This window comes from Caretta caretta, chromosome 1, assembly GCF_965140235.1.
Source record: "Caretta caretta isolate rCarCar2 chromosome 1, rCarCar1.hap1, whole genome shotgun sequence".
NCBI classification, from domain to species: Eukaryota; Metazoa; Chordata; order Testudines; family Cheloniidae; genus Caretta; species Caretta caretta.
The window spans coordinates 244,605,071-244,615,879 of NC_134206.1; the positions used below are offsets into that span (position 1 = coordinate 244,605,071).

A 10,809-nucleotide genomic window follows, 5' to 3' on the forward strand; every position below is an offset into this window, starting at 1 on the left:
TTGAGCCTCCAGGGCCATTTCAGTGAAGCACTTAGGCACATCTTTAACTTTCAACATGTGCTTAAGTCCATCCCGGCTCAACAAAGCCCTTGAGCATGTGCTTAAAGCGAAGAATGTGTTTAAGTACTTGGCTGAATCGGGGCCTAACTCCGGGTCTGTGTGCTCTGGGGAGGACAGAGTTGGGACTCAGCCTGCTCACACCTGGGCTTAAGGAGAACCGCTTTTGGTGACGGTAGGCAGCACAGGGCGCTGGAGAATCAAGGGGAATAACAGGGTCTGTCTGTGCCCAGTAGCCTCAATAAATAATCCTTTGTGTATTTACTACCGCTACGTCCTGTCTCTTTGCATCATGAGGGACATCGCAAATTCTTATTCACAGCTGCAGTGGCATACGCTGATACGCACAGACACACACACACGTTTTCACTCGTGGGTTCAGTCCTCTTGCATCTAGATCTAGGTTTAGTTCTCTTGCATCTCTTGCATAATGTGCTAATGATTCCTTTTAACTGCCAGTTTCCAGGTCAGGCGTTTGCTCCACCAGGGGAGTGAGTGGAGCCTTGTGATTCCAAGCCCGCGTGTGTCCCATGTGATGCCATCTTTTACAGGTTATTCATGAGCATTTCTTGCTGATGGAATCAGAGTCCTGCACAGCAGAAACACCCACTCACAAGCCTATCTGCTGAACAGCTGTTTTTCTGCAGTTAAACTCCCTTTGGGCCGTCTTCTTCTCCTGCATGATACAAGGAGCTCTCCCTGAAGCCAGTGGGAGTTCTTTGTATCCTGTGGTGGGGATCGCAAGCCCCTTGAACTGTGGGAAAATTCTCTTGTCTGCTAATTGTTGTGAGGTGCCAGCCTGTCAGTGACTCACTATTCTACTGCCCCACAATTGATGGAGTGACCAGACCCCGGCAAGGGCGGAAAAAAGAGTGGGGGAGAATCAGGAATGGAAATAAGAAACAGGAAATAACAGGATCACCAACTCAGGTTTGGGGTGCGGGACAGACGCCTATTATAGAAAAGTGACAGGAATAATGAAGAGACACAACAATATACTGAGGAAAGTGAAACATTTCAGAAAACGCACAAAAGCCACTGTAAAGAGAAAAAAGGAAGAAGGAAGGAAGGAAGCGAGTACACAGAGTGATAACAATTATTATTTATTATTTGTATTATGCTAGTGCCTGGGAGCCCCAGTCATGGACCTCAGAATCCCATTGTGCTAGGTGCTGCACAAACACAAAACAAAAGACTGTCACTGCCCCCAAAATCTTATACTCTGAACATACAGCAAGAGAGAACAGATGGAGTCAGACAGATAGATGGGCAGGGACGGGTGAGTAAAAGGAACCAATGAGACACTATTGGTCAGCACGATAGGCCGTGGACTCTGCACACCAGCAGCCCAAGCAATGTCAAATAGGAAACACCGCAATGGCCTGCTCTTCAGAGGTATGGAGCACTCGCAACTCCAGCAGACGTCAGTGGGAGCCGCGGGAGCTCAGCACGGCTATAAATCAGGCCATTTTTGTTTAGGTGCCTAAATGTTCTATTTGGGTGTCTAACTTTAGGCACCCAGGTTTGAAACGTTTAGCCTTAATGACTTGTTCAAGGTCACATAGCAGGTCCGTGTCAGGATTAGACCTGGGGGCTTCCTAGCCCCCAGCCAGGTGCAGATTGCACTAGCAGCATTGCACAATTTGGCCATCTCTTCCTGTGTGTTCCATGTGGTCTGGTTAGGATGTGGAGAGATGTGTATCCCATCGGTATTTACTGCTTCAGCCTTCCTCTCCCCCCCCACTACTCCTCACACAACTCCCCTAGGACTTCCCCCATGCATATCTGCTCCAGTAACTCCCTGTGCCCACTTCTCTCTCCTCCCGTACACCACTCTTAATCTGAAGTGACTTCCAGTTCCCTTGCCATTTACCCTCTTGCTCATAGCTTTCCACACCCATATCTTCCCCCACTTGATGGTCTCCCATACCCCACTTGATGGTCTCTTTTCCCCTCTACTTTCCCCCTGTTACTTTGCATATCCAGTCCTCCCTGTCAGCCACCCTCCCCTTCACTTCCACACCAGCCCCTTTCCTTCTCCACAACACCAATCATTATCCAGCTACCTGTGGTAACTCATGCAGTCAAGTGAAAGGAACAGATTTTGACACCCACACCAGGCTTCAGCATGATGGTCCTTCAGCACCGTCACTACATGCTGGAAATGAGGTGAAGGCAGCAGGGAAGCAGTGGTCAGTCAAACACAGAGATAGAAGAAGTAACACAAATCCAGGCTGAGAGGTGGTGCATTTTCCAGAGGGGAGGGAGGTGGCCCCACACCGGGAGAGTCGGGGGGAGGAGGAGGAGTGTTTCAAGGGAATGCAGAGGGTGGTGATATGTTTGTGTGTGTCTTTCCTCCTGCAGTTCTGCACTGTGGAGGGATTTGTCACAGCCCTGTTAGATGAGTATCCCTATCTCCTGAGGGCCAGGAAGAAGCTCTTCATTGCTGTGGTCTGTCTTATCTCCTACATTGTTGGATTCTCCAACATCACCCAGGTACCTCTCCCTGTGCTCACTCCCGCTCCTGTTCCTGGTGCTCTTCCATCCACCTTTTTGTATAACAGCAGCAGAGGAAGCCTGGGGGAAGGGCCATTGTCTGTGAAAGACACTAGGGCCACTGTTGGTCTGGGCTTTGCCCAGCACTGTCATCTATCCAGCAAGCTGCAGTCTACACATTAAATCTCAGTAAGTTATCATTATCCTTGTGGTCAGTCTAGCTGGGACTCCTGTTGCTTCGAGGATGGGCCTATGCCCTGGAGGGTGACACATTCTCTAAGCAGAAGATTGAGATAAACCAAAAGAGAGCAGGTCTGGTGGGGCTCTGGGGCAGTGACACTAAGGCCCAGGCTCCATGTTTACATGCCCTAGTGAGTGACCTAATGCAGAGATCTGTATACTGGGTGTATGGCAGTGAGGCTCAGGCTTTTTGTGCAGACTTCAGGGCCAGGCTCGGTGACATGGAGGCCAGGGTGTGGATTTCCCACTTTGTGACTTCGTGCTGGATGAGTCACAGAACATGGAACATCTGCAGAGGCATCTGAAGTGCAGCAGGAGGGACAGAATGGATTCATTTTACAAAGTGGCTTCACCTCACACTAGAGGAGGAAGGCAGCCACACGAGAGTCCTGCTTGTCTCCCTGCCTTCAGCCAGGCTTGAACACTCACTCCTTGACCACATTCCAGAGTACGTCTGTTAAAATGGCAGGAATTTGATTATAACAAAATGATGCATCTTTGTTGGCTTCCATAGGCCAAGGAAATTAACACACACAGGCAGAATGATTAGATAAAAGTATTGATCGTATTAATCCTCAGCTCCCCACCCAGGCTGTACTCTATAACCAGGCCCCCTCCCTTTGGCTTTGTCTCCTCAGGGTGGCATTTATGTCTTCAAGCTGTTTGATTATTATTCAGCCAGTGGCATGTGTCTTCTCTTCCTCGTCTTCTTTGAGACCATCTCAATTTCCTGGTGTTACGGTAAGTGCAACTCACCTTGTTCCTTTGCTTCTTATCTACAGGCACAGAAGGTGCTATTTGCAAAAGCCCTCAACACTAGCATTGAAGTCAGTGGGAGATGGACAACTGACTATAGTGTTGGGCCAAAGCTGAAAGCTTTTGAAAACCCCCGGGATTTTTCATCTTGCTTCCTCAGACAGCCACTCAGCTGAGCACATGTTCACAGAGATTCCTATACAAATGGAAATACGCACAGGCCTCTAGAATTGGATTTTTGAGGGCATGATACGAATATAGAATTTGTTAGGCCAAATCTGACTGCTGAGCCATCTGCCCTGGTATCCTGGCAGTGTCCAATGTCTGATGCTTAGGAGTCCCCCCTCTTCAGTAACTTGCCCATCCAATTGTGCAGTGCTGGGGTGTCAGGAAATTCCTTCTTGACCCCTCCAAGGTCAATCTATGACCTAGTCTATCTTATGATCTAGACCTTTGCTAGTTGATTATTATCACTGTCTTAGCTTGGGAAGCTGTAGATGTTTTTAGTGGTCATAAAATTATCCAGGTTCCCATTAAGATAGAGTCCAGTGTTTGTGTCTATGGCCTCTACTTTTTATCTGGGGAGTCAGCGTTACACTTCTCCATGCTCACCTTAAATGCCTGCTCTCCTCTCTGATCTCACATGTCCTCCTTCTCCTGTTCTGTGTTGGGTCACTGGATAGAGGTGATGAGAATGGTGCTGAGATATCATTGCTGCTGTTAATAAACATTTCTCACTGTAGGTGTGAACAGATTTTACATGAACATTGAAGAGATGATTGGCTACCAACCTTGCAGCTGGTGGAAGCTCTGCTGGGCCTTCTTCACTCCCCTTGTTTGCGTGGTGAGAACAAAGCAACTCTCTTTGGGGAGGTTGATCTAGAAGGGCCACCTCACTGGGATCATTCTGTGGGTGGGGGAAGCACTAAATTTTTATTCAAGGTAACTCCAATCCAAATCCAGATCTGGCATTAAATGCAAGTTGGTCCTGAGAAGAATCAAAGTGACTGGCAGGAAAAGAAATATGTAGAGCCTCTTTTATTCTCCCACCTGAATCCCTGCAACTGACTCTCAGAAGAGAGCGGGGAGTTTGGCCTAGAATCATAGAATATAGAATCTCAGGGTTGGAAGGGACCTCAGGAGGTCATCTAGTCCAACCCCCTGCTCAAAGCAGGACCAATCCCCAATTTTTGCCCCAGATCCTTAAATGGCCCCCTCAAGGATTGAACTCTCAACCCTGGGTTTAGTAGGCCAATGCTCAAACCACTCATGCATTACTCCTGTGTTTGATATTTCAGAAACTGAACTGGTGATTTATGACTTTAAAAATCATTGTTGGCTGTGGGGAAAACTTTCAGCCACTCCAGCTCCAGCCTCAGCCCCTCCCAAGCCTCTCTCAGCAGGAGGCACTCTCAGAAATAATAGAATTGGCACTGATGAGCTCTCAGTTCCTCCGCCCCCCTCCAACCCTTCCTCTCCCAGCAGGAGGTGCTATTGGCATTGCCGCAGGAATACTGGCTGTGGGAAGTTCCTAGCTCCTGAGAGTCAGCTAAGAGGAAGCTATTTAGGAAATGGTTTGGGAGTGCAGTGTGCAGCAGAAGCCTAAGTAGGGAGGGGTGTAAGTGCCCTGGCTGGGGCAGGGAAGTTTAGGGGCACTGACCATGGGGAAAACATTACCAGGCATTCTCAGTCTCTCTCAGCCAGAATTGCTGTAGGAAATGGGGTAGAAACAATCTCTGGTGGAATGAGAAGATTAGAGAGAAAGGTGCAGTTGGTGCAGGAGCCCTGGCTGTGGGAGGAGCTGTTGGGACTGATCTGGGAGCCCTGGCTTTTGGGGCAGCTCTTGGGCCATGGCTGGGGAGCGGGGGCAGTTGGGAATGGTGTGGGAGCCCTGGCTGGGTGGGAAGGGGGCTGTTGGGAACGGTGCGGGAGCCCTGGCTGGCGGCCAGGAGCAGTTGGGAATGGTGGAGGAGCCCTGGCTGGGAGGAGGGGGGCTGTTGGGAACGGTGTGGGAGCCCTGGCCGTGGGGCGGGCGGCTGATGGGAATGGTGTGGAAACCCTGGCTGTGTGGGGGAGAGCTGTTGGGAATGGTGCGGGAGCCCTGGCTGGGGGTCAGAGAGGGCTGTTGGGAATGGTGTGTGATTATTCACTAGAACTCATAGTGAGAATTTAGGGAACTCTCAAAAGGACAGTCAGTGAATATTTCTGCTTGTGCCATACGATGCTGTGACTGCTGATCCTGTTTCTTCAGGGTGTTTTCTTCTTCAGCGTGGTTGAAATGACCCCTCTGACTCTGGGGAAATATGTCTATCCCACATGGGGACAGGGCATCGGCTGGCTCATGGCTCTGTCTTCCATGGTGCTGATTCCGGGCTATATGCTGTACTACTTCTTCATCTCCGAGGGGACCATCAGGCAGGTAAAAGCAACTTTCCAACTTCTGCCTCTGCTCAATTATCTGTCCAGAGTGAATTTCCCACCAGCAACCCACTATAAACTTCACTCAGCCCCTGTGTCATGGCATTGACTCCTGTAGTCTTTGTAAACCAAGGCTTCCAGAGACTCCCACCTCTTCCCCCAACACCCTCTGCGCTCTTCTGATCTGCTCCTTATGCTTTCTACTACCTCCTGCACAACACATTCCATGTAAGCCAATAGAAAGCCCTTTCTCACTGAGGCAAATGAATGACTTAGGGGATTGGGGTAAGGAGATATGTGCCTTTACCTGTTGGTTACAATTCCTCACAGGTCAGTAGTGACCAAAAATTGTTACCTTCTCATTCCTGTTTGGTGTCTTATGTGAAATAAGTCGAGGGAATCTTGGTCCCATTCCTAGCAGATTACTGTTCACATCAGCCTATCACTGTTACATAGAGAGATGTTTGAAAATCTTCCAACAGAATGTTTTCCCATTGGAAAATGCTGTTTTGTCAGAAACACAACTTTCCAAGGGGACATGTTGATTCTGACAAATTTTGTTTTGAAAAAAGAAATTGAAATGATGTGTTTTGCGAAGGTCAGAACATTCTGTCTGGACCATTTCGGAAATGGAACTTTTTGATTTTTTCATTTCAAAATGACTTTTCATTTTGAAATGTATTTAATATTATCAACATTTTGTTTTTCAAAAAAAGTCAAAATCAAAAGGAAATGTTTTTGAATGTCTTGAAACAAAATCTTTTCATACATCTCGTTTCATGGGAAAGTTCTAAATTCTTTTTTGTTCCGATTTGGAATAAAAGCAAATGTTTGAAACTGTGGATATTCCAGTTCCTGTATAGTTCTAGTTATGAAAGTCACTAACAGGCAATCTCAGCAAAGATGCCATGTTCTAACTGAGCGAGAAGCCTGAACTAGCTCAGAGCCAAGGTCTATTGGTGAGGGAGGTTTGCACTGGGGCTGGCTGTCTCATGGATAAAAAGGGCTGTCAGTCTCCTATCTTTCGCCAGCATTCAATTCACTTTAAAAATGAAAGAAAGACAGAGAGAGGCCCCAGTGCTGCACCAATATAGACCCCACCACAATGTCATTTCCTTTAGGGTCAGAAGAAGAGACTGTCAAAGGCAGTCACAGGGCATTACCCTTCTCTCTGTTGATAGCAATAGGCTGCGCATTGTGTTGAGAATTAAAGCGAACAATCCCCACTCACATCCATCTCTGATCCTTACAGATGATCCTTGCTCAGAGCTCCATAGGATGGTATGAACACTCACCACCCCTCCCCGCCACTCACTGGTAATATGCCACCGGGGGAAATCCCTTCTTGTCTCCTAACGCGGGCATCAGTTCCTCCCTGTGTTTGGTTCCAATTCTATTCTCATTGAAGCTGAGGACAGTATTCTCTTGACTTCACTGGGAGCAGGAGCAGGCTGGGAAGGCCAGATTATAATGTCCTGACTCTCACTGAGTAGCATCTAAATCCTCAAGTAGTTCCGCTGACTTCAGCGGGGCGACTTGTACCATACCAAGTGATTAGGGATATCGCAATCTGCCCCTAAGTGAGCTGAATCCCTGTAGTTGTGCCTCTGAATCCATCTGTAACCTGAGATCCCACCTGTTGTCCACATTTCCACTGAGTCCCCGTCTTGCAGGCCCATGGAACGAGGTTATATTCTGTTGCTCCAGGAGCAACCTTAGCATCTGGTGTGCACTGACAATGTCAGTCAATGGGAATTAGAAATAATAACAGTGTGATTGGCTTCTATTTACCTTCCCCTCCCTTTGCTCACTCGATCAGACTCGATATCCCCATGTGCACTGACCGTTCTGCCAGTTCAGTGGAATGTCACTCTTTTCGGAGGCAGGCAACACACGCACCCAGGCCCCCAGCCTCCATAATCCATTGCACTAGCATTAAACAGCTGGTGGCAGTAGGGAGTTAGACAGTGTGTGTGTATGTGTGTGCATGTGAGAGAGAGAGGATTAGCTTGTAACAGAGCTGAGGCTGGAGGGAAATTAGATGTCAATGCAGAATAAAAGGGTTTTGACAGACAGGAAAGATTATAAGATATTTTAATCCTACTGAGCTTGAATGGCAGGAGAGCCTCCCTAAACATTTCAGGGGCTTCACCCGGCAAGAAACACTTCAGATATGTCTGAGTACGGGGGCTCTTCCCTCTCCTGGAGGGGCTCTTCTCCAGCTCAGTGATGTCCATTCACTTCAGGCCCCCTTCCTCTCTGCCTCATGTTCCATAATTTAAAGCACCACTTCCCCTCCTGGAATTCAGCCTCCATGTCCATTCAACCCTAGGCTTCAACCCATATTGCTCAGACAACCAGTGCCCCTCTGCCTGAGGGACTGCTCTCTCCCACATTCCATTTCCCGGGGTGTCTTCCGGACACAGCTCTACCAATGGACCTCAGTTTTATTTAGACTTTGATCCTGTCAGGTTGATATAAATGGGAATCCATGCTGGCATAAAGGGCCATGCAGGATCAGAGCCATAAACTGTAAATTCCTTGGCATTCTGTAACCATTGGATAACATTTTTAATGAGAATTTCATGGAAAATGGAATAGAGAAGGAAAAGTGGATCCATTTTGAATCCTGTGAAATGGGAAGAACCTTGACGTTTTTGGTAACAAATTTTAAAATTTTGACTAGCTTTAGCGTCTAGGTGCTGCTACAACTGTGCGGTAACTACTGGTTTACTTTGTAATGGTGGGTTTCAGAGTAACAGCCGTGTTAGTCTGTATTCGCAAAAAGAAAAGGAGTACTAGTGGCACCTTAGAGACTAACCAATTTATTTGCGCATTAGCTTTCGTGAGCTACAGCTCACTTCATCGGATGCAACTGATGAAGTGAGCTGTAGCTCACGAAAGCTTATGCTCAAATAAATTGGTTAGTCTCTAAGGTGCCACAAGTCCTCCTTTTCATTTTGTAATGGTGCTCTCTGTTATTCATAAGAGAGAACTGTGTGTAATAGAAGAGCAAAGGGGAAGTGATTACATTGCCAAATAAAGGTGTCTGGTATCTGGAGCAATTGTCCTAATCACCTTCAGTGTTCACTATCCCCTTGGTAGCCCTCTTTCTGTAACTAGGGACCTCTCTTCAATTTAGAAAGAAGGGTTGTGACCGTCAGCTTCAGCCACATGCCATGTGTGGAGGTGGTGGTGGTGGTGAAAGGGTCTCCTCATTTTCTCCTGGGTACTTGTGTCCTTCCTGTAATCTTTGTTTGTTTGTTTCTGGACAGCGTTTTCAGCAGATGACTCAGCCCACGCAAGAGGTGGATGTTCAGAACAATGGACTAAAACCGAAGACCTCACTGAATGGGAGAGTCTCAGATGCTGCTGTCTAGGCAGAGGGCAGAACCTATTCATCCTGCTCTGTAGCTGCTCCCGCCCCTGCGCTTTGACCTCCCCTGGCACTGCTTGTGTGTCCCCAACTCCACGGTTGGTTTCAGTCAGCATGGGAAGGATCTAACAGGGGAGCCCTTTCATGGCACTGCCCCCTAGCCCGGCTGATCAAGACTCTATTTTAAACTCCATAAGGACAATGTCCAGTGACTGTCTTCATAATTTATGATCCCAGTCTATACGGCCAGAAAGGAATGTCCCAGGCCCTAGTTTCCTGCTGACCACAGATGGTATTTTCTATAGTACAATAACGTCTCCTTTTTCGTTGTGTTCTTCAGCCCCTCTTCTGTACTAAAGTCCACCACGCACCCCCTAATGAACAGCAAGGCTGTCACAGCATGAAACCAGCTGTATTTTGGCTATGGATTCAAATTCCAGATGATTATCAATTAATATAGCATAAAGTACCTTTAAGGAATAATTAGTCCTAAGTGCTGTACAATGGATGCAGCAACCAGGAATACAGAATATTGGTGGCTACTGGATACCCCTCAGCAATCTGGACAGGCATAAGGGGTGCTGTGCTCCTGGAGCTGCTGTCCTTTAGCCATGAACACCCATTGTTGTTATTATTATTAGCAGTCATTTATACAGAGCCATAGATCTAAGATTCCCTTGTACTGGTGGAGGAGACATCCTTTATAATGTGAGCATGCTCCATCCTGACACACCCTGGTATGATGTTACGTCAGGGGTGGGCAAACTTTTTGGCCCGAGGGCCACATCGGGGTGCGAAACTGTATGGAGGGTGGGGAAGGGATGGCTGTGCCCCTCAAACAGCCTGGTCCCCGCCCTGCCCCCTATTCGCCCCCTCCCACTTCCCGCCCCCTGACTGTCCCCCTCAGAACTCCCGACCCATCCAACCCCCCCAGCTCCTCGTCCCTTGACTGCCCCCTCCTGGGACCCCCTGCCCCAAACCGCCCCCCCGGGATCCCACCCCCTTACCAATCCCCTCTGCTCCCTGTCCCCTGACTGTCCTGACATATCCACACCCCTGCCCCCTGAAAGGCCCTCCCCGGAACTCCCACACCCTATCCAAACCCCCGTTCCCTGACCTCTGACTACCCCAGAATTTCTGCCCCATCCAATTGCCCCCTGCTCCCTGTCCCCTGACTGCCCTCTGGGACCTCCTACCCAACTCCCGCACCGCTGTGGGCCGCCGCTGTCCCCTTACCATGCCACTTGGAGCAGCAGGAGCTCGCAACCCTGCTGCCCATGTGGTGGTGTGGCTGCGGGGGAGGTGGAACAGCGGGGGAGGGGCAAGCCTCCTGGGCCAGGAGCTCAGGGGCTGGGCAGGCTGGTCCTGTGGACTGGATGTGGCCCACGGGCCGTAGTTTGCACACCTCTGTGTTACGTGGTGTCCTAAGATGCTGTATGTGCCATATCCCCTATCTACTCCCTAAA

General features: G+C 48.7%; 1 protein-coding gene across 1 annotated transcript in view; it reads left to right on the plus strand.

Moving 5' to 3' along the window:
- Positions 1-9,947, plus strand: part of LOC125626330 (sodium- and chloride-dependent GABA transporter 1-like) — a 32,189-nt gene extending 22,242 nt beyond the window's left edge. The window contains exons 10-14 of the mRNA XM_048829130.2: positions 2,422-2,553; positions 3,432-3,534; positions 4,293-4,393; positions 5,801-5,968; positions 9,243-9,947. Of these exons, the coding sequence (XP_048685087.1) occupies positions 2,422-2,553; positions 3,432-3,534; positions 4,293-4,393; positions 5,801-5,968; positions 9,243-9,347 (609 nt within the window). The 3' untranslated portion in view covers positions 9,348-9,947. The remainder of the gene's footprint in view (positions 1-2,421; positions 2,554-3,431; positions 3,535-4,292; positions 4,394-5,800; positions 5,969-9,242) is intronic.
- Positions 9,948-10,809: the final 862 nt, after the last annotated feature.